The sequence below is a fragment of the Haliaeetus leucocephalus genome, unplaced genomic scaffold (assembly GCF_000737465.1).
Source record: "Haliaeetus leucocephalus isolate CR32 unplaced genomic scaffold, Haliaeetus_leucocephalus-4.0 Scaffold262, whole genome shotgun sequence".
NCBI classification, from domain to species: domain Eukaryota; kingdom Metazoa; phylum Chordata; class Aves; order Accipitriformes; family Accipitridae; genus Haliaeetus; species Haliaeetus leucocephalus.
This window is the reverse complement of record NW_010972698.1, coordinates 9,151,363-9,175,404: the sequence shown is the minus strand read 5'-3', so window position 1 is coordinate 9,175,404 and position 24,042 is coordinate 9,151,363. Positions and strand designations below refer to the sequence as shown.

General features: G+C 36.9%; 1 protein-coding gene across 6 annotated transcripts in view; it reads right to left on the bottom strand.

The window, feature by feature from the left end:
- Positions 1 to 24,042, bottom strand: part of ATRX (alpha thalassemia/mental retardation syndrome X-linked) — an 89,260-nt gene that overhangs the window by 28,604 nt on the left and 36,614 nt on the right. For all 6 annotated transcript variants that reach the window (XM_010569041.1, XM_010569042.1, XM_010569044.1 and 3 more), the window contains 11 exons: positions 19,756 to 19,886; positions 19,058 to 19,240; positions 17,261 to 17,354; positions 16,072 to 16,180; positions 14,012 to 14,191; positions 13,488 to 13,629; positions 12,169 to 12,278; positions 7,327 to 7,473; positions 6,947 to 7,124; positions 1,458 to 1,595; positions 363 to 538 (listed from right to left, as the gene is read on the bottom strand). In XM_010569041.1, the coding sequence (XP_010567343.1) occupies positions 363 to 538; positions 1,458 to 1,595; positions 6,947 to 7,124; positions 7,327 to 7,473; positions 12,169 to 12,278; positions 13,488 to 13,629; positions 14,012 to 14,191; positions 16,072 to 16,180; positions 17,261 to 17,354; positions 19,058 to 19,240; positions 19,756 to 19,886 (1,588 nt within the window). The remainder of the gene's footprint in view (positions 1 to 362; positions 539 to 1,457; positions 1,596 to 6,946; positions 7,125 to 7,326; positions 7,474 to 12,168; positions 12,279 to 13,487; positions 13,630 to 14,011; positions 14,192 to 16,071; positions 16,181 to 17,260; positions 17,355 to 19,057; positions 19,241 to 19,755; positions 19,887 to 24,042) is intronic.

The window sequence follows — 24,042 nt, the reverse complement described above, 5'->3', positions numbered from 1 at the left end:
TGTATATTGAATTAAAAGAGAATATTTCAAAGCAGCTTATGTCCTACTCTACCATGTAATTCTCTAGTCTCCTAGCAGGAAAACAGCTGTATTCTCTAATATATGCGTAGGTCCTGCTTAGGATACACTGACATTTGGATAAAAGCTATGAATTTTTTCTAAGTTTTTCTAGTCACAATAAATAATGCAGAGATATAGTAAATAGTGAAAATATTTAAGTCAAAAGTAATAGCTGGATTCAACGGAACTCTCAAATAGCAGCTTTACAGGCCTTTGAATGCTTTTATCAGAATGAGATGAACTAACTCCTCCCCCTCCCTGCAGCTAATTCAAGTAATGAGTTACAGTAAAACTGTTCTTACCTGAACACATCCAGCTAACATCTCATAGAGAATATGTGCACGCTTCTTCATTACTCTGACATCTACCAGAGTAGAGTCTGCACACTGACCATTCTGAATTGGATTTATAAATCGATTTCGGAATTCCTTAATTGATCCGAGCAAATTCTCCTTAATAAAGTTAACCATGCAGTGATCTAGGACAAAAAGATCAGACTTGAGTTGTTGAAAATGGGAAGTAAAGCACCGGGATTAATTCTAACAGAAAATAAATGTGTTGTATCTAAAACTAAGAACAAACCACCCCAACATTTTCCAGAAAGGGCATCTTAAATTGACACATACTCTAGGCACAGAGGTAACTTCTAAATTTAATGTCAGATTTAAAGATACCTCATTGTGTTTGTTACACAAAGTTTGAAAGCTGCTGTACACCAAAGCCATCATATAACAACATCGTATTTGTAAAGATTTTTAAATAGATTCAAAAGCATATTAATCAATACGAAAAAACATTAGAGCATATTAACAAACAGAAGAAAATGTTACAAGCTAGTTTAGAATGCAATTCCCAAGACAGTAACATAAATCACTGTTTAGTAAGTTCACTAAGAACACTGCTCTACAATGGTTTAAAACAATTTAAATTGATGTGGCTACAAGACCTGGTCCACCCATTTCTCCTCTAAACATTCTCTCCCTTCCTCTTTTGACATGCTGAGACTCATCTGATCCTCTGGTTAGCCAGATCAAGGAACTAAACTGTCAGAAAATTAACAATGCAGAAGTGAATAGCTTTCTGACACTCCTCATGCAGACTCCTTGAGGAATCAGATGTATGTAAGGCAAGGGAAAGGATGGAGGACATACCAGATTCCCAACACATTTCATTTTAATTTGGCTTAAACCATCATGGAGCCACTTCTTGAGACAATGAGTTAAATGCAAAATGCAAAACCAGATTGTTAGGGGTTTTTTTTAGATATAGAAACCTAGCAAACAGCTTCACCGTATCCAATTCTTTTCTTCTAATCAAACTAAATCTATCTATACATTGCTGAAAGGCAAAAGTATATTCAAGGAAATAAACACTTCTTAAACCAGAGAACTACTCACATTCTATAAGATTATTTTGCAGTGGTGTTCCTGTGAGAATTATTCTTCTTCTAGACCGAATAGAATTCATTGCCTTAGAAACAGCAGATGCTTCGTTTTTTAGTATGTGCCCTTCATCACAAACCACAAAGTCGGGGCCTAGAAAGAAATAATATTAGAACTCTTCCATCTTTTATAACCACAAAGAAACTGGCCGCCTAAAGAATCCAAAATTTGTTCTACTAATGTTATTAAGGTTGTTTTTTGTTTGTTTTTTTTTTTAACTTTTTTGTGTGTGTTTTGTGGTGGGGTTTTTTGGCACCATTAAGGTTCTCACTCAGACTTTGCACAAGCATTTACAGTAGCCATTCTGGTAAACTACAGGCTGTTGCTTGTGAAGTCTTCATGGAAGGATTAAATACAGCTTTGCAGTATATTCCTGTAAAAATTATCTATCTGTGCAGCTAGTGTGTGTACATCTACATTCACCCTGTCAAAACTTCATAAAACTGTTCCTTAAATCCAGCTTAGGTTGCCATCTACTGGTGCTCGGACAATTCTAAAGAAAACCAAAAATCAGGTAACCAGTAATTTTTCATTAAGGCAACAGGTCAGTATCAATAGGGGTAAACAGTGCCATAAAAAGTCTTAGATATCTAAGATAAGGCACAAGCAAATCTGATTTGAATTACAGACAAGTGAATTGCCACCTTGTAGCTGCAAGTCACCACAGAAATGTCCTCTGCCTTCTTCCAGAAGACAAACCCAAGGATTCTAGACTGCTATCTTAGGCAAGTTGCACAGGGAATGTCAAAACCACACCACAATACATTTCCACGGTATGTAAAGGAACTCCAATAAAATTATTAAGTGTTAAAATTTGGGGTTTAAGATAAATAATACCAAACTTGGTAAAACAGACTTACACACCCTAACGGTTTTCAGATTTGGGGCAATTTCTGGAAGCTCCTTCCTTGAAAGGAGAAGTAACAGATATTCTAGAATCCAACCAGTAACTTAGAATGTTTTACCAGATCTAAGCATTACATCAATTCCAGTACTATCAGCCATGAAGTCGGCTGAAGTCAAGTTTATGCACCTTTGAAAAATGCTATACAAAGCCATCAGCTGGCTTCATCTATTCAGCTCTAAAAAGGCTGATATTTTAGGTGCCATAGAAGTATTTATCAGCATGGACAATCTAATCTTTTATAACATTTACCAAGAACAGTTTTCCTCAGACTAACTTTAAACTGCCTTGTAAAGAAGAAAATTAACTCTACAACAGTGATCAATAACAGAGAATCAGTCGCACCTTTGACCACTTGCATGATTTAATGCCAGTGCCAGTCATCTTAATCATGCCATTTTAAGTGTCAAAAAGTGATTTGAATCTTAAATGCTAACAGAAAAGGAATCAAGATACTTTTTCCAAGCAGAAAAAAAAAGTCTTTTTAACTAAGTCTAGAAGACAATTATGAAAATCCACATATGAATTCCCAACACACTTAAGACTTGTCTAAGCCTACTTATTTCTGAATTTTAACACCTGCCACAGAAACATTTCCCCATATTATTTCACAACTTTTGTACTTTCCCCAGTTTTGACAGCATGCAAAACACTGAGTGGCTACACACAAAGCCTTACTCTAATTTTAGCCAAACACCTCTTAATAGTGACAGATCCTTTCTCTAGTCCTCATTCTAGTACTTCCTGAAGAGTAAGGATCTTGCAAGCAGCTGTTCATGCAGTGTACAGTACTACGGAGATGGTTTGGAGCTGTCTTCTAGAACTGAAGCATTTGCAAGGATTTGCAATATCTCCCCACCAGATGTGACAGCTTGCACATTAAAGTATCATTCTCAGAAATAGATTTGGTCTACTACATTATGTTCACAATCAGAATCAAAGTAGATTAGAGAAGAAGGATAATTAAGTCTTAATGACAGACAGCAATCAAAATTGTGCAAATACCCCAGAAATCAGTTTCAGTAAAGACTGACTGATTAACATGAAGTGGTTAGTTAAAAAACAAAACCAAAAAAACCCACCTCAAAAACTGTTGTGTAGAGTAAGTGAATGATAGTAAAAATATGAAAAAACTGTCTTAGTAAAATTATTCATGGTTTGTTTGGCAGGCATGTACCATTGGTATATTGAACTAACATCCTGGCTACAATTCAGTGGCAGGGATTTTCATATATTTGTGGTTTTTTTCCTTGTTCTTAAAAAACAGGAATGCAATTCATTATGGACAGAACATTTCTCAAAATATTATAAAGGAATGTAAAACTTAAAGGGACCTCAAGGGGTCAGATAGTCCATTTTCTTTATCAGAGAAAAGAGTTATGAGAAAGGTACGTATCCTCCCTGACAGAAGTAGGAAACTCCATGACCTCTCCCTCTTGCTAAAACACTGTGCGATAATACCTTATTTAAATTATCTCTGCTGCAAATCAGAAAAAATTCTGCCTTTTCATTTTTCCAACTGATGTAAAAAACAACTGGTAATGGTCCTTTCAGTAAACAGCTCTTGTCAGTTTAGTCTTGTCAGTCTTTTTTCTAGGCTAAAAAGCCTTGCTCCTTCCATCTTTCCTCAAAGATCATAGTCTTCATCTTATCCTTCTTACTGTACTTGCACATTAATATATTGATAGACGTAAAACATACTCAGTGATAGATATATAGATATACACACAGTTCTCCTCTTCCTCTGAAGTCTACAAGAACATAAGTCTGCTTTACACAACTGCCAATTAAAGAGCAGTTTCCAAGTTAAACAGTAATGGAATTTTTATTAGTAGCAACAAGTAAAAAAAGACAAAGTTATTGAAATGCTGCAAGCAAAGCACAACAGCTATCAATAAACCCAACAGCATTTCATCAGTTGCACAAAGCATTATGGGAAACCATTTGTTGCTCTGCATGCATATATAATCCTGCTATTATTTCACATAGCAGAGCTAGTTAATTAATGAAATCACTTCTCCACCCATAAACTTTGGCTAAACCTTCCCTCTCCGGTCCGCTCTTCTGTAGTATACAGTGCAATACAGGCTTCTACTATAGAATATGTCTACCCTAGCAGTATTCATTTTAACCAGACACATATCATTAAATTATCGCTCAAATACCAAATTTGCAACTTTTTAAATTAAAAATGCTCCCAGAGGCAAAGGCTTTCCTATTTACAGTCACAGCAGTAAGCCAGCACATAGCTTCATAACTCTTTTACTGGCAGCCTGCTATATTACCAATGCTGTAATTCACAAAGATAGCAACAAATAATGATTGTTGCAAGACACTTCTCATCAATTTAGCCAATTCAAATGTCTGCAAAAACTAATGGATAACAACATATGAACATTTCTGTCTTTTTGCAATTAGTTAAAATAGAGAAAGATTTGAAGCAATGTAAAAATAATTATAAAGTTATTTCAAGGTTAGTTTTCCTAACAGTCCCAACTCATCCAAGAAGAGAGTAAAACAGGAAGTTCCATGTTCATATGAAATTATTCAAAACCTACAAGGCTCAATGTGTTGCAGTTTCTGAACTTGATTAAATCTACAGAAATCAATAACCTAATCACAAACACTGCTCTGTCAGGTTGTCCTAAGCTGTCTGAAGAGGTTTAGAAGTAGAAGAGAACCACACCTGTAAGCAGGATGTAAAAAACAAGAGATTCACAAGAGATGGGACAGGGAAGGTTACACAAGACACTGTCTCCTCCACAAAATTCCATGCCCAACATGCCACCTCACTCCACAGTCCATTATTTTTGAAGTTACGCGAATACAAATCCATGAAGGAAGGGACAATATTACTATAAAGACACATGGTAACAACCCCTATGTTTAGCCTCCTTTACACCTTCCATAAGGAAAAAAACCCACAAACATCAATCACTGTAAGAGTGTATAACATTTCATTTCAGCACTGCACCAGAACAAGATCCACTGAACACAAAACTACTGTTCTGCCAGGCTACTGTCCTGTCACTACTTCAAGACGGCAGTTCACACCTTTTCTTCTCTAGCTTTGACTTTCCTGGCAACATTCTCAACAAATGCAATATCCTGAGCGAATCGGATACAGAGTAGACTGACAGCACAGGGTTCCCTCCCCACCCCCCTCTTTTTTTATTTTGTTTTGGTTTTAGTAACTGCAGCATTAATAGGAGTCAGAAAACCCACCGGCAAGAAGTGCATTTCCTTCATTGCTTAAATAATGCACAGGGATTCAACATGGTCACAAAAAGAGTTCATCAGCTACTGTACTGAAGCTTCCCTGACTCCACAGCAATTATGTGATTTAGTGAGTTGAACTGGCAGAAAATTAATTAATGTTTTAGCTGCCCAAACAGGCTGTCTGCAGAGCTGGAGATGCCAATTCCAATTGGCCAATACCGATAATCACAAAGTTATTTTTCGCATTAGAAGAATCCCTTTCTTATAACAAAATTCACAGCCCTACTATTATTTGAAACTTCATAAAATCAAGCTCACCAAATACAATTATAAACCAGACCAATGCTGTATTTCATCAAAAAGGAAAGAAAAAAAAAAAGAAAAGAAAATCAGCCACACTGTCAAGGAACCTAAAGTCCGGCCAGATTAATTAAAACCCAAGAAAACCTACCTCCAGAATCAAAGAAACCATTTACACTACCTACCATATCAGCATTCTCAATTTAAAGAGAAATATCAAAGTTACGGCAAAGGTGCCTTTTAAAAACGGGTTTTAAGGTATACTGCAACCTGCATAACCATAAGTTGTTTTCAGGTATCAGTTACCAGTTCAGAACTTGTAGGAAAATTTTGCTATTTTGGTGAAACTTGCTAATCCTAAAATGTTTAGTTCTTTTTGGTGACCACCTGATAAATTGGTTATACCAACTTGGAATATTTTCAAGTGCTTACATAAGTTTGCTCAGTTCAGCTGAGCTTAAATCAGACATTCGTTTCTTAGACTGAAAAAATGAATCATGTGCTTTATCTGCAATCATTTAATTAGCACTTAATTAACATTTGTTTGTTCACACTTCTATGGTACATTCTCAACTATTTTTCCTCTGTAGTTGCTCCCGTAACAGTAGATTTCTATCAAGGATAAAGCAGCCCGTGGTTGTAACAAATCAGCAGATTAAAATAACCTTAGGTTCTCAACAGAGTCACTTCAAATTACCTTGCAAAGAAAGTAATGCTAGCAAACAAGGTACCTATTAGGAAAAGTTTCCAGCATATATTCTGGCAGTCATTTCTGTATTTGATCTAATAGAAAAGACTGCTGTAGAAAAGTCCATTTACAAAAGCAGATGGGGTAGTTTCTGAACAACCATTTCTGTAACTCAGCAAAACCCAACCAAGAAAATCTGGTAAGTCTTACTAACGTTATTATTTAAAATTATTTTTTTGAAAACAGATTTCTGTTTGCAAGACTACTTAGCTTATATACGTAAACCTGGAAGTACAATATATATAATGCATACTTGTATTAATTTTCACTTACCTGGATCAACTAAAGCTTTATTAAATATTTCTTTAAGTTTTCTACTCTTCACATTCCTGCCTTGTGCAAGATTACGATACATCTCATAGCCTATTATCATCACACCTCCTTCATCTTGCCAACGCTGGAGCATATAGCTTCTCTCTTGAGGACGTTTCACAGTTGCTAGTTCACAGACCTTTCAAAGGGGGAAAAATATGCTTGAATTTCTCTTAAAATACTGAAGCATTAGCGTAACTTTTAAATACCTCAAACTTATTAATGCGAGTAGATTTTTCACATACTTAAAGTGCACTCCTTAGCCTATATTTTGAGTGGTGGAGCTTCCCAGCTATGCAAACCGTTATTTCAGTTTTAAGAACTCTTTTTAAGCCTTATACCTCTAGTTTCTCGTCATCTTCTAAACCTTCTTGCCATTTTTCAAACTCATTCAGCCAGTTCAAGGCAGTGTTCAGTGGACACACTACCAGAGCTGTCCGAAAATCCAGCTTGTCACACAGCAAGACTGTGTGAAGAAAACTTACTACCTGCAAGAGGGAAAAACAGACAAAATGCCAAATAAAACACTGAGCATTAAACACTAGGAAAGAAACATACAAATATATGTTCTCATCTAGAACTTACCAACAACAGTTGCTCAAACATTCTTTTTCTGTTTGTTAAACAACTCCTGCTTAAAAATTAATACACATATATTTTGAAGTCATACACTTACTACTCTGTGTTACATGGCTGCATACATCGTTCACATTCTGAGATACAGGCAGTTTTGAATTGCGCCAGAGAGCTGAACAATTGCATATATAAGGAACTCTCCCTTTACATTTCACCAATCATTTTCATAAACTAAAAATTTCTGTTGGGTCATTTTTAAGCTTTCTCCCAGTACTCGCCCCAAACTTTAAGCAAGTTCACCTCTTTGGACTTCATAAAGGTATCAAGTTTCTTGAAAGTGAACTTCAGTCTTAAATCAAGGTTTTCCACATTTTTTCAACTTATTGGCAAATTCTCTCAAAAGAGCTCTAAAGCAGGTTATTGAAATGCTTTCCAAGTATTCACCCTGTAGCCAGACTGGCTATATGTTGCAGATGGTAACACCTCCTTGAGGCCTGGGAAAAAAAAAACCTTAAATTTGTTTTGGTGTCACCCAGTGTTTCTCTGCTGGGCTGCCTGCTTTTGAGCAGGAGCAAATAAACACAGGACTAGAGGTGACCTGTAAAAACCCAGGAGCAGAAGAATTAGTGATCCCATGGCAGCTCCAGCTCTCACACCAGACTTTTAACAGCGAAGACTGCCCTCTAATCCATATAACTGTACAACATCCGGAAAGTTCTTTCCAGATCAAACCCTGGTATCTGGCAACTCCGATTTAATACACTGTTTAAAGTCATTTCAAAGTGCATAACTATGCTTGCAACACTGGGCAACACACTGCTTTCAGATACTGCAATACAAAAGGAATTACTAGTGGTTTTGTGAACAAGACAAAAGCATCTCACGTTCATGCAAACTACCCATGAAGACTAATCACAAAAGTCCTATGTCCTGGACAGCCAGCGAGTCCCTAATTGCCTTATTTCCCTGATACTTTAATGACATTCTTCTCTGCAGTTTGCAAAGTCTGCTAAAACTTATCGCTGATTTAGCTCTTTTAAGAGCTAAACAACAAATGGCATTACAGATTACAATAGAAGGACTGGCAAATGACCACATACGGAAAAAACCAACTACCTAAGCTACAAACACTGGCGGTAAAAACACTTGATACATATTTGTAACTGTGGCTTTCTTGGATTATCAGGAAGTTACAGCCAAAACGAATGTCACAAACACATCTGGATCACATACAAAAATACCTTCTGCTGCAAAGTATTTCACCAAAGTATATAGCGTATAAAGTGTAAGTATACAAAGTCACCTAGACTGCATTGCTACATTAAACCACAACAGTTCTGCAAAACATTGCAAATCTTCAGTAAAAGGTACAATTAACTCCTGAAGTACCGTAACACCTAAGCTAGAATTAAGCATGTAAAAACGTACTCTTCAAAGGTGATTTTCAAAGCATGTATGGAAGTCCTCTTCTATAGGACTGTAGATTGTCAAAATATTGTGCCTGTCACCCCAACTTCCATAAGCAAAGCAAAGCTATATATGCTGCAGCTGAAGTTCTTAAAAATGTACTGTCCACATACTGTGCACTGCAAACAACCAAGATTGCAGCTTGTTTTACGTGAACAGTACATACAGTGAATGACCACAGTCCCTCTGATCATCCACAGCTCTGTGTTACTCAAAAAAACCCTGTAACCCCATGAAAACCCCCAAAATCAGAAAACCACAAAAACCAAGCTTCCCTTGAGTCCCTCGAGCCTGTTGTTTGCAGAGGAATCTAGGGGATCTAAAGAATCTGAAGATGTTATACCAGCCTAAGCTCTCCATGACTATATCCTGCAATTCGCAGGTCAGGAAAGAAGATTTTCAGGATCAGAAAGTCCTAAATAAAATTTGTCTGAATTAGGTCAGAGGAGGGCAGGATTAGGTATTTCTCATGTAACTTCACTTTTTGAAGAACCCTGGGTAGCAATGGTTTAGAGGGAAGACACAAGCCATCTGACCCAGTAAGGCACAGCTAATGCTAGCAAAGAGTAACAGATACCTCCTGCTAGAATGTCTCTGCAGATTTTCTCTTGGAGCGTATTTCAAGTCCCTAAAAATAATAACGGAAGACTTCAAGGAGTGAGTGAGCGGCTGCGTGGTGCTTAGTTGCTGGCTGGGGTTAAACCACGACACCAAGCCAAGTCTGCTATCTAGCAGCGTCCAGGTGTGTTGACTATGGCAAAGCAGATGTGAGCACCACAGAGAGTAAAAACTACTGAGAGACCTCATTCCAAACACACAGGTGTCAAAGACTAACTGCTTGTCAACAGGATCTTACAGCATTCTCTTTGCTAAGCGACTAACAAGGTCATAAAAGCTGACTGGTGTCACTTGCAGACTATGCATCTAGCTACGGCACAAAAACGTTGAGACATCTTTCATACAGCTTGGAATTTCACTGTGTTGATATACTGACCTCTCTACGAATGAACAGATCTCGAGCCTTCAGGTCAAGTGATAGGGCTTCCCAATCCAATGGGGAAGCTTCTACCACAACTGACCAAGATGGGAGAGGATGGTGAAATGGCATTTCCTCACAGACGCTTTGAGGATCCCATCCTCACTGTAGGAAGAAAATAACCTCTTTGAGAACCATCATCACCATGCTACAGAGACTGCACTCCACGGAATGAGTAAAGTGCATCCATATTTGGAGCATGTGAAGAAAGAATTTAGAATGAAGTGTTGCACAAATGCTGGCTGCTAACATGATCTAGACTTCCCAGTCACTAACTCACCAGAGCACTAGGCAGATCTCCTGTCAAATGACTTGGCACAGCAAGGCCCTGACTGATCCCGAGTTGAAATCAGTTCTAATAAATTCCGATGTCTGCAGAAGCTGCAAGTTGATTTCTAATGATTCAGCTCGAGCCAGAGATCAAAAAGGTTCACAGTAATTCATTTCACTAGCCAGTTGTCCTGATAAAGATACAGGAGTATCTCCCTCCTCCAGACATGAGGAAACATAGCATCAGCGAAGGCCAACAACAGGGAGACCAAAGTGGCTCTGCTTTTCTGAGGGCCTTTTCAAGCACAGATAAGGTTATCCTCCTTTCTTCTTAAAGAGTTCTCAAGAATTTCCCTTTCTCCTTCCCAGAATCAGAGGGAAAGGTTCGTCTGTCAAATGACTTCTGCTAAAGGAATTCTTGGGAAAAGAGCAGGCAGCAGAGCCGCAAGATGGGCAACTCACCCCAGTTCTTTGCTCATAGCATTTGTGGTGATGCTACATCTGGCTATATGCAAAACCAAAATTTATGAAGACAGATAGATACTTGGAAACAAGTGAACACAAAAGGAATTCAACACTCCTGACTACCCTCAAAAAGGCACTAGCACGAATACTGAGATGCAGGGAATTCAAGAAAATTGTTTTTGATCTTTTCACCTCTTTTGAAGGTCAAGGGCATAAGCTTCTCCTGAGGCCTGCAATGATTAGAAGAGGCCCAAGAAAAAGAGCTATGAGCACTGCTTTAAAGCAACTGCTTGGATGATCAATTTCAGAAGAAACATTTTAAAATGGCGATTGAGCTTCAGATTTTAAAGACTAATAGAAATGTTAAGTCGTTCACTATGCAACTTTTAACATGGCAGAAGAGCCACTTGTATCAAACCAAGAAATATGAAAACTTTTTTTAAGAAATGCTACAATATTCTGTTTTAAAGATTTTTACAAAGCAGTCTTCAGCAGTGTAAAGGAGAAGGAACATGCACTGAAGTGACAACGAAGGCTTGAACTTGAAGATCTCAGGAAGCAAAGAATTGTGAAGCCAAAGAAAAGAAATAAAGAAGTGAAAAAGGGGTTGAAAGTATGTCCTATAGTTAACTGTCAAGGCAATGAAAGTTTCTGGTCTTAACCATTTGTGATGCACCAACAGCCCAAAAATATGAATGTACTTACAGTCAGTTACTGAAATAGAAAACAAACGTCCCTTGTCCCTCAACCTGGAAGAGTCTAAACTGTAGCAAAATATTGTTTATATTAAAACACAAAGCATCTGTCTTTAGACACTAGAAGTCTGGCATAAAAAAAAACAAAACAAAAACCAAACCCTTGATAAACCTCTACTTTATCAGTGCAACAAATAAATTGATAAACCACTGAGGAAAATAAACAGCTTAAGGAGCAACATATGAATGAGGAAGACAGTAAAAAACAAAACCTGCTTAAGATTATTAAACTGTCTTAGAAACATAGGTTCCTGAAGCATGTCTGTTACTGGCTGTATTTTCTTGTTCTGAGTTGTGAGGGAGCTACGTATCACTCACAATTAGCTATGACCTTTTCACATGAGTATCAATGATTACCTAATTTAAATTTAGGTATTTTAAAAGCAGAGAAAGCACGAGCGTGTATCAGAATTTTCACAGCTGTACACTATGAAACACAACTTCTTTCTCAAGACCTCTTTACAAAATGTTTTCCTCCAGCAACCCTCATCGAGTCACTGCCTAGGAAACAGTAAGTTTTACTATGTTCTGAAAGACATTAAAATGGACTTTTGCTGGATCAGCTTTTGGGAGCAAGCTACAGACCAGAAAACAAGATGACTTTTGTTTCTTACCTGTAACGTTTTCCCCAGACCCATACAGTGAGCAAGAATGCATCCAGAACCAGGAGATGTCTTTGTTTTTTTTACAGATTCACAACAGCAATCCCACATGAACTGAACACCTGAAGAAAATTATTTAAAATTTTCTTATTAAACATTCATTTTATTAAAGTTCACCCAATAAGAGATAGGTGTGATCACTGTAAGATCATTATAACTCTTAGAAAAGCAGTGCTCAGGATAATTATTGATTCATTTCTCTCCAATGGGTTGTATGTGGGATGATCTTTGTCTTAACTTAATTATATTCACAGTTTTCACTGAAGATGTGGCAACTGGGTTAGAAAATATTACTGTGCAGACTGCAGATGACTGCAATCTTGGGGATAGGAAGAAAAGAGGAGATAGAACGAAAAGTGGCAAGGAATTCATGAAAAGACTAAAATGATCTTGGTAAATTAGCAAAATTATCTGAAACCAACTAGAAGAAATTCTGCCAAGACAGATCAGATGTGAAGTTCTATGCTTGAAGAGGAAAAAAAAAAATCAAGTAAGAACTGTGACAGCTGAGAAAGCAAAGGAAATATATGATACATAACAGAACACATTAACAACATGAGGGTCTGCTGGGTGATTTTTTTTGTTCTTTGCAATATTTACTGGGGAGTTGTATTCTACCATGCTATACTCAGCACAGATGAGGCTTCAACTTGACTGCTGTGCCTGGTTCAGGGCACCTCCCATTAAGAGTTGAAGCAAGTCCAGAAGTTTCTTACTAAAATGGAAATGTTGTAGATTGTGAACTTTGAGGAAAATTTAAAGTAACAGAAAGAGCTGTGAAGAAAATTATGATTGGTTATTCTCCTTTTCTCCTTCTTCACTAGAAACAGAATAGGAAAGAAGCTGGCTCGATTTGCAGTCATGTCAGGTATCAGGAAAAAAAAATTCTGTTGAGAAAAACAGGAAAATACTGCAAGGTTTTTAAGTCTTCACTGAAAACTGTAAAAAGTGAATATACTAATTCCTCAATAGAATGGGTAAACATATATTTGATTCTGCCTCTGTGTGGAGAATTAGATAATTTTGAGGACCCTTCCAACTTTACATTTCTAAGGTTCTTTGCTTGTAAAACTGACTTATATATTGCTGATCTCATTTACTTTTGTTCAGATGTTCCAAAAAATAAAGCATTAAATCTGGCATTCTGGCATTTGCCTGCCAAGGAATTTTTCTTATTATTCTATTTCAGGCTGCATAAGGTGCTGTGCCCCAGGGGGGGGGGAAAAAAAAAAAAAAAAAAAAAGGTAAAATTTAAAGCTCTCTTTCCTTACCATCTACTTGGTGTGGTTTCAGTCTGGTAACTATATTCCTGTGAACCTGAACTAACGGTTCTTTGGTTTCTTCATCTTCATCTAAAACCAGCTTAGTTGTAATGGGACATTTCAGAGGTGAAGCATCTTCTATCTCTATCACCTATAAGCAGAAACAGGGCATCACAGGAATACTCCACATGTGGATAATAGCAAGCATTTGACAGACACTAGCTTTAGCAAAATTGGAAGTAAGAGAAACCTTAAATTCTTTACTATGCATCACAACTTACTTTGGGAGAGTGCTTTTCCCCATGGAAAGTAAAGCAGTAGGCAATTGAAACAACTTTCTAAAGATCTCAGGAGTCTTAAATAAAACTTATCAGTGTTAACTAACAGGAAACTACAAATAAAAGTTGTGGCTTACAAGGCTATGTAAGTACTTTTAAAATTACTTATCAAATTAAATTGAGGTAGAACTATGTCATCTTAAACATCATCAACTACTCAACTTCCTAGCATTCTGCAAAGAAAACAGAACATACCTCTCTCAATTTCTCTCTCTCCCGTTCTCTTTCTGCTATACGTTTTCTTCTTTCTTCTTCTTCTTTAAGTGCATTTTGTGTTTCCGTTCTAAGCTTATCATCTTTAATAATTTTCCTTATTTTCTTCCTGCCTTTTCCAGGAGATTTTGAATCATCATTGTCCTCATCCTCAGAATTACTCTATTACAAATTAAATAAATCAAGTATTAGCAGGAAAATTATGGCACAGACCATCAAATCCTTTATTTTTAGACAAGCTCCCAAAAACTTTTATATACTCAGGTGGAGTTTAACTCGTAAGGAAAAAGATACTTTTTTTAGAAAACAAATTAGCCAACGTGACTGTGCTGATTTTGGCTGGGATAGAGTTAATATTCTTCATAGTAGCTGGTATAGGCCTATGTTTTGGATTTGTGCTGAAAACAGTGTTGATAATGCAGAGATGTTGTAGTTATTGCTGAGCAGTGCTTACGCAGAGTCAAGCCCTTTTCTGCTTATCGCCCTGTTCCACCAGCAAGGAGACTGGGGGTGCACAAGGAGCTGGGAGGGGACACAGCCAGGACAGCTGACCCCAACTGATCAAAGGGATATTCCAGACCATATGATGTCATGCTCAGCATATAAAGCTGGGAGAAGAAGGAAGGAGGGGACATTGGGAGTGATGGCATTCGTCTTCCCAAGTAACCGTTATGTGTGATGGAGCCCTGCTTTCCTGGAGATGGCTGAATACCTGCCTGCCGATGGGAAGTAGGGAATGAATTCCTTGGTTTGCTTTGCTTTGCGGCTGTGCATGCAGCTTTTGCCTTACCTGTTAAACTGTCTTTATCTCAACCCACGAGTTTTCTCGCTTTTACTCTTCCAATTCTCTCCCCCATCCCACCAGCAGGCAAAGTGAGCGAGCGGCTGTGCGGTGCTTAGTTGCTGGCTAGGGGTAAACTATGACAGTCCTTTTTGGCACCCAACGTGGGGCTTGAAGAGTTCAAGATAACGACCGATTTGACTGGAATTTGCTAGATCGAATTTATAGCTGTTATTGCTGTTTAGCTATTAACTGACAGGCTCCTGTGCTTGCCTCACCATATATTAGAGTCTAGTGCTCATCAGTGGATGCTTTTTGCTTTTGCTGCTTGCTGTAGTTCTTATCATCTTACTCTGCTGTGCCTGGGAACATTTTGATAACAGCAATGCCGATACGCCTGGGCTGGCAGATGGCCAGGGTATCACTGCTGTTTCTGTGCTGCTGTACTGGACAGGATGGAACTCCAGTGTGAACTCGAGTCGAAGGCACTGTGACCTGTGGATGAGTCCACACGGGAGCAGGACACCCCGACGCATCGGCAGCCCTGGATAAGCCCATGCCACAGCAGGTACATCTCAAAGTGTCTGTGGCCGTAGTTATGTCTCTGCCACAGCAGGTATACCTTTGAAGGGATTGTGGCCCAAGCATAAGTCCCTGCCACAGCAGGTACACCTCGAAGCATCTGTGGCTGTGGATAAGCCTGTGCCGCAGCAGGTATACCCCTGAAGAGACTGTGGCACATAGATAAGGCTCCACTTGGAGCAGGTAGAACCCTAAGGGACTGCAGTCTGTGGATAAGTCCAAGCCAGAGCAGGGGCAAGGGGAGGAGTTCATTGCAATGTTAAACCCTATAATCTGGCCCAAAAGGACCGGGGTGGAGACTGTAATGGACCTATCTTTAAATTGTTGTAACCCATGATTTGAGTTGCATGTTGTAAGAATTACTATAGCAGGAGTCTGTTAGTCATGGACTAAATTAACTCAATGGGCATTTTGTGGACATTTTAAAGACATTTTATAGGGGTGGTCCATAGACTAAGGGAATGATCATCTGTGTATTGTATCAAATGATTGGAAGGAGGGTGGTGGTTAATGGTGGTGGTGGTTTTACAAATTTTAGCACTGAACTAACACTGAGAAAAGCTATAATTTTGTACCGTACTTTGTACAAAGCTGTTTGAGATACCCAAGTCCCTAAGCAGTTGGCAGAAGAGACAGGAACTCCTTTTCCCATTTATTAATTCAAAACACAATATAGCACCTTATTGTTGTTTTCACTTGAAGAATCCTCTTGAACCTTTATTCGTCTTCGTTTCTTTTTCTGTTTGTAACTCCGCTGGTTTTCTTCTGCCTCAGCTTTCTTGGCAGATCTAGGAAAAAAAAAAAAGGCAGTATTACTGATTAACAGTAATAATTAATTGCCTCACTGAAAAACAATGATTAAAAAAAGTACATGAACTACACTGCTGATTAACAGAATATATACTCCTTTTGTGCAATCAGGGGTTTACTTCCAAATTCCTTCCTTTCCCTCAACTCACTGGACACACATAGCAACAGTCTATTCCAGACAACTCTGAAGAATTTCAGAATTGTTAAGTATTAGTTTTCTACTGCAATCCACCATTCCTCAATTGACACTGACATATTTGGCATAAAAATGCTCATTTTTTGTTAATCTTTTTTTCATACTGGCTCATCCAATTGCTGCGTACCAGACACTGTGATAAAAATTCAAAATTCTCACATTTGCTACGAAGTTAATTCACAGATATCAAATTATACACAAGTATGTCGTGGTTTAACCCCAGCCAGCAACTAAGCACCACACAGCCGCTCACTCACTCCCCCCCCATCCAGTAGGATGGGGGAGAAAATCGGGAAAAGAAGTAAAACTCCTGGGTTGAGATAAGAACGGTTTAATAGAACAGAAAAGAAGAAACTAATAATGATAATGATAACACTAATAAAATGCCAACAGTAGTAATAAAAGGATTGAAATGTACAAATGATGCGCAGGGCAATTGCTCACCACCCGCCGCCCGCCCCCCAGCCAGTCCCCGAGCGGCGAATCCCTGCCCCCACTTCCCAGTTCCTAAACTAGATGGGACATCACATGGTATGGAATACACTGTTGGCCAGTTTGGGTCAGGTGCCCTGGCTGGGCATGAGAAGCTGAAAAATCCTTGACTATGGTCTAAACACTACTGAGCAACAACTGAAAACATCAGTGTTATCAACATTCTTCACATACTGAACTCAAAACATAGCACTGTACCAGCTACTAGGAAGACAGTTAACTCTATCCCAGCTGAAACCAGGACAAGTATCATCAAAGGTTGTTAAGGACTGGTCCAAAGTCATTAACTTTTACCATCTCACTGCCTAAACTGCACTATTAAAAACCAAAAACCAAACACAGGATAAGCATAGTTAAGTTTTATTTATACCTTGTTCTTGGTCGTTGGTCATCTTCAGATTCACTGACTTCTTCACTAACTGCAGATTCATGAAACTCGGAGTCATTTGAATCATCGCTGCTGACTTTAAAAACAAAGTATGATTTCAAGTTGAATATTATTGCAAAGTTAGCACCATTACACACCTTCTAATTATACAACAAACTGTTTAAGATCAACAAGCACTGTAAAAATTCATTTCAGACAGTATGGGACACATTAAACATACTAGTAAGAAGCAACAGGAATATAAGGAGCACAGAGTAGAAAAGCTTAACAGGTAAGCACTAGCTGCGTCCTAACAGATACCATATTATGCCAACAAGACTTGAGGTCTTTATGTATGAATATAACTAAGTATAGTTTACAAGCAAATGACAGAAAGCATTATACTAGAAAGCATCACATTTCAAAGACAGTGGGTGAGGAGGAGAGAACACAATGGGGAACAGTACACAACTTCAGAAAACAGAAGATGATTTTTAGTTAAACAGAAGCTTTTGTTTCAAATGTTTCAGATGTAGGTTTATAATCATACTTCACAATTCATGCAAACAACCCTTATTTACTAACAACATATGCAATTATATTACTGTATTTATGGCTTGAAGTTTCTTCAGGTAATGCCAGTTTAAAACTGACTCAAAAGACAATTAAAAATACACCTAAACTAGCAGCATTAGGTAATACTTCCATAACTACTTTTAGGAGCTATCACTGGCATTTATAGGTAATTAAGACCAGCATGCTATTTAGCACCTTTATAATTTCAGTTTGACCTTGAACACAGTGGAAAGCTTAACTGTTTTATGAAGAACAAGGCTTAAAACAAAGAATGAGGAAATGTAGTATTTAGCCCACAGGGCTAAGAACCCGTGAGCTGAAATAAAGTATAGCATTCTACTTGAGACTAGTGAACTTAAAAGACTTACACGACAGAATCCTGAGAATTAGCCTGGCTGAATCTTATTTGCACATTGCCACTGTAATTTACAATTACTTTTCTTGAAAGAAATATTTTTGGTAGAGTTGTAATTCCATAAGGGAGGAAAAGCATGAATATACATTCAGATAAAAATGAGAGTTTTCATGAAAGAAAACGATAAACAAAGGCACTGCATCTTTTAGTCTGTGAAACACCGCAAAAGATGGCTAGCATTAGTGCAAAACTAAGAACAGGAAAGTACTGTGCACCCTTACTCCCACTGGCCACAAAACACTATCAACATCTACAGCGACCAACGTGGCAGTAAGCATTTATCTTTACTACCGCTCCCCTCCTCTGCTCAAAATGATTAAGTGCAAGGGGCTGACAGATTCTTTGTTCTTGCATGCAACAATGAAAAATCAAAGTCAAGCATCATTTCACAGTGCCATCTGGTGTTCAACTAAAGTTTGCAACATTTAAATACTAGGATGGAGAAATTTCTGATGCACAGGGCCTACTAACAGTCCAAGTTAAAGACAGAAATTATATAAGAGACAAGACTGATTTTCACAAATTAGACATATTGGGCTTGCCTCTGTTATTTAAGATTAATATTCTAAGAGTCAACAAGATTAATCCAATTCAGAGGACACATAAGTGGAGAGAGCTGCATTTGTATTCAACATTTTAAATAAAACTATTTACCAAACGCAGATAAGAAAATTCTAGATTTAATACACAAGGAAGTTTATACAGAGATTTTAAAATTACAGAATTTCAGATCTCCATTCTGACATGCTTTGGACTTCCTTTATAGAAGCAAGTACTTTTTGTGACAAAAAAATATTTTGATTACGTACCTTTCCTTCTATTTCTGCGCTTCCCTTCTTTTTTGTCTTTTGGTTTCACCTTTTTTTCTTCACCAGATTCTCCATCACTCACTGTCAGCTTGTGCCTCAGCAGTCTGTGTCTGTATCTAGGCTTCTTTGATTCTTCTTCTTCTTCTGAATCCGATTCAGAATTATCCTCCTTATCATTTTCTTCTGTCAGAGATAAGTCAGTACAACATGCACAGTGGTCATTTTTTTCTTACTTAAATTTGGCAAGAATTAAAATCTAAATTAATTTAGGCTAAATTCTGTGCTTTTCAGGAAAGTATGGGCAAAAACATACCACTGTTCCCTTAAATTTTAAGTATTTTACGCTGCCTGAACACTTGGCATGTCTGTTCCAATGACTGTATATGTTAGTCAAATCTCTCACATGTATTTGCATGTCTTACAGTTCTGGACAGATTATTCCTCACAAATCCTTAGGACTTCTGAATTGGTTACAAAAATCAGACTATTACTAACAAAAAAATACACTCACAGAAGAGTAAAAGAGATGATAATCCTCATGATCATGTATATCAGCATCTATTTGGCAACTACCTATCAATGACATTTTTTAATTGAAAACTGAAGAAACTTTAATAATTATAATTTTCCCAAGTGACCTTTGAAATTATGACAGGTGCTACAGCACCACTTTTTTCCAGATGCTTTTTGGTGCTCACCATCATCTCCTGTGTTTTCATTTTGCTTTCCAGTTTTCTTTTTTCCTTCATCCGATTCATCATCTGAAGATGCATCCTCATCAGAGGAAAGATTGGCTTTGATTTCTTCTAAAAGCATTTTCTTGGCAATTCTTTGAAGTAAAACAGAAAAAACTATTTATTCCATTGTTCAAGTAAATCTATGAACGATAAGTGTAATCCTATACCATTCAGAACTTCAAAAAAAAGGGGTTGAAAGCTGAACAAAAAAAAGACACATGATGAAAAGTCACTGTGGTAACAGAGTATATATCAGCAAAAATATGTTAGATGTAACATGTTAACTTGCTTTTAGAAAGCAAATTCATATAATGCTTTTTAAAGAAGTCTCATGCTTTACAGCAAGACTGGAGATAGCTATAAAATGTACAAACTTAAACATTTCATTTTATTCATGGTCTATTTGGACAGACTCTTGTCACTTCTGGGATAGGCACCTATATGAATTCGAACTGTAATAAGAACGTGAAGATGCTGCAGACCAAATTCTAATACTCAAATTATTCCCCCCCCAATGGTTATCATGCTTACTTGATTTAAATCAATGAGATTTATTTCCTGAGGCACTGAATCTACTTGACTAGTGTATATATAAACACTTACAGTTTTTAAAACAGTGTATCACTGAATGCATGTTTTAATCAAGGAGAAGATTACTGCAATATGCATTAACTCACAGGTTAAAAAAAAAAAAAAAAAAAAAAATTTATTACCCTGCCTCTACATAGTTTGCCTTCAGCTACATTACCATTCTAATTGCCTGAGCCCACCCTACTGCAAAAGAGATGCTGTAGTAATTGAAGTAACTCATGATGTCTCAAGACGAACTGATATCAAGTGCCTCAGGAAAAAAAACCCCACACTGAATCCCACATATCACTACCAGCACTTGCCTTATAGCAACTATAGCAAAAAAATACACGTATATATACACATACACACAAAAAAGTTTTATCAAACACTATAGGACCTGAAATTCAAAGAAAAATTATGATCTTATTTCCTGTTCCACAAGCTGTTTGCTCAGCTTCTCACAGTTTTAATTCAGCACAATAATGTTTTCAGCTAACATAGAAGAAGTTACTATGGAAAAATGATTTCTTTACATGCTGTTGCAACATAAAAAAAAAAATCTTACGTGAATCTCTCCAAGGCAAAATATAAAATGGTATGTCAAAAGCAGAGGAATAGTGGACTTATCTGAGAACTCGTACTTCCAGGGGAAAAAAAATCCTGAAAGAATGAAACCAGGCCTTCCCCATACAAATATCAGAAATACTATGGTTTTCATTCCATCCATCAATTTTAAATGAAAGACCTTTTTGCTACGTCAAATCTGGTCTGTCTTGCTTTTCAGGAGAATTAATGTATACTGTATGCACATAGTTCAGAATGGGAAAGCTTTTATACCAGTCAAAACAATAGGTCAAAAACCATGAAACTCAACCACAATCTAGGCTTTACTTGGAAATGGCAAAGGAACAGTGATCTCTTAAGTATAGCTTCTAACAGATTAGAAAATTAAATTGTTACTTTTATGTAGCACTATAAAATAGGTTTTAAAGAATCTGTATTTCATTTTTCAGCATGCAACGTGTCCCTAAAACAAAGAAACTTTTCAAAGGGAATCTTCCCAAGGCAACTTTCCTAACATTTCATACAGTATTTTCTATTTTTTGAGTGGTAGTATATTTTCCAAAAAGATTCTAATGCTAATATATATTCAGTTATTATTAAAAGATGGAAATAAAATGGTTTAGTAAACATCTAAGATTGCTCAGTGAGTGACAGACTATCCCTCAGCATCCAAAACACCCCCTCTGCCCCACCTTGAGAAATAGCTTGCAAAGAAATAGCTGATTAAAACTTTAAAATGCAGTACTCTTGGTAAGCTTTAATTCCATGTATATCACCAGATCACAGTGTGAACCCAATGAAAACTTACTAAAGTCCATAGATAAGTAACATCCTCTTCCAAATGATTTCTAGATTAGGTCCTTCCAGAGGATTTGGAAAGGGGGCTTAGGTTTTTTTGTTGTTTTTGTTTGTTTATTTGTTGTTTTAAAACCCACCACATCATGTGTAACAGCAACAGAAATTAATAGCTCCTTATATAAGAAATTAAGACTATATTTCTTCCATCTCTTAATGGTCAGAACTTTTTCTTCAAAATGCAACTGATTGGAATATCACAGGTTGGCTTCTCTTTAAAAGCTTTTAACATGAATTATTAACCTTGAATTCTACTCCAGGAAATAAAGACAGCAGCAGTTTGGCTACTTTTCTTATTTAAAAAATTTACAATATTATCAGCAAAGTTTTGCTTCAGAAGAGAAAAAGAAGTAGAAACACTAAAGAGAACTGCAAAATTTCAAAATTCAGTCCTGAAAGTACTGCCTAGTAATACTGCCTTTCACTTATTTTGGATTGTCCTCAACTGCATTAGCAAAATTAACACAAATTGTACATGGATAACAATACTTACCTTTCATACAAGTCACCTTTAAAAATTTACTTATATATTTGTAAACAAAGGTTAACTTTCATTCTTAACAGAAGAATACATACATTTTTATTTGTTCTTTTATGAAATATATTTTGGGGGGGGTGGGGAACAAATGTGGCATTCACCTAAAAATACCATGCACAAAATCTACTGTCCATAAACAGAAGATGCTGTTATTTTCCTACTAATCATCATCATAACCACCAATCAAATTGGGCAAACTTATTAGTTTCTAATTAGTTATAATAATATTGATTAGTAAGTTACTGCTTTTATACTCTGAGATAGAAAATTAGAGATTTTTTTTTAGCTAGGATAAAGATTCAACCACTTTGAATCCAACTGAGATGGAACTGTTTGCTTAGTGAAAAAAGCTACATTCTCTTCAATGTGTTCTACTGGTATGGTGTTAAGACATTGCTGAGATGCTCAGAATTTAAAGATTCCTATTTTTAATGTAACTACATATCTGATAGGAATTAAAAGTGTAAGCAATATTAGAACCAAACAGATGAAGTCTTGTAAATGCATCTGACAAGCAACTGATGTAACAAATGGCTTATATGAATTAGAATAAATTGAGCACTGGACTCTTGAAACTGGTTTTAAATTAAATTATATGTGGCTCAAGATAATATATCACACTTCTATTTTAAGACACAAACCCATTTAAAGTGACCAGGTTTCTAAGCTAAGAAACTTAATATGCTAGCTTTAACATTTTAATATTTGCATTAATATCAAACTGCAAGTACCAAGAAAAATAAGCTATGATAGTGTGAAAACTCCCCCCGCTCACATTCTTCCAGAGAAACTCATGAAAATCAAAAGATATCGCAATATTTACGAGTCAAGGACACAAAAGATGTTCTTGGCCAACCAGATTTAACAGTTGAACACTGTAAACAAATATAATTGAGAAGCACAAAGAGCTGCATGACCTCCAGCACAGGACTTCAGGTAGCAATAAAAATAAAAAATGAATAAAAAACCCCCAAACAATCCCCCCTGCATTTCATTCATTTCTGCCACTGATCTGCTGTGACCTTGAGCATGCCACATTGCCTAGCCCCACTCCATCTTATCCAAACATATCATGAGATTTGTATAAAGGACATTTTCCCAATACATATTTATATAGTGCCTTACAGAATGGGACTGTAATCTCAACCAAGACATAAAACCAACTATAGAATAAAATAACAGTATGTATGTATCATTTTATATAAACCAGGATTTAAATATATTCCGCCTTTGGAAGAATGACACCAACAATATAGATTTATAAATAATGAATTGGTTACTATGTATTTTTTAACTTATGCTAAAAGAAAACATTTTTAAAACGAGATAGGCAAACTGGAAGTTACCCAGGAGTTGCTCAGTCATAGTATAGGACTACTTTAAATTATCCTTCAGACATTTCAGCAAAATTGGATTAGTAGGTGCAGCCTCTCGTGATGTGGACTTAACTCCAAATGATAATTTGCACCATTCTGGTTCGTGAATTTCAGAGTGCCAATACGACGGACGCATTTACAGATTGTCAAAAATCTTGGTGAGACAATGCTACCACTGTACAAATAATTCTTCTTCTTAAAAAGTCATAATTTTAAACATTAATTATCATGACATATTATTACCAATTAGATTGTATCAACTCACACGTAGTGTTCATAAATACCTACTAACTATATATAGAAATAAGGTTGCCCAAAACAAGCTGGGGGTGGGGGAGGATT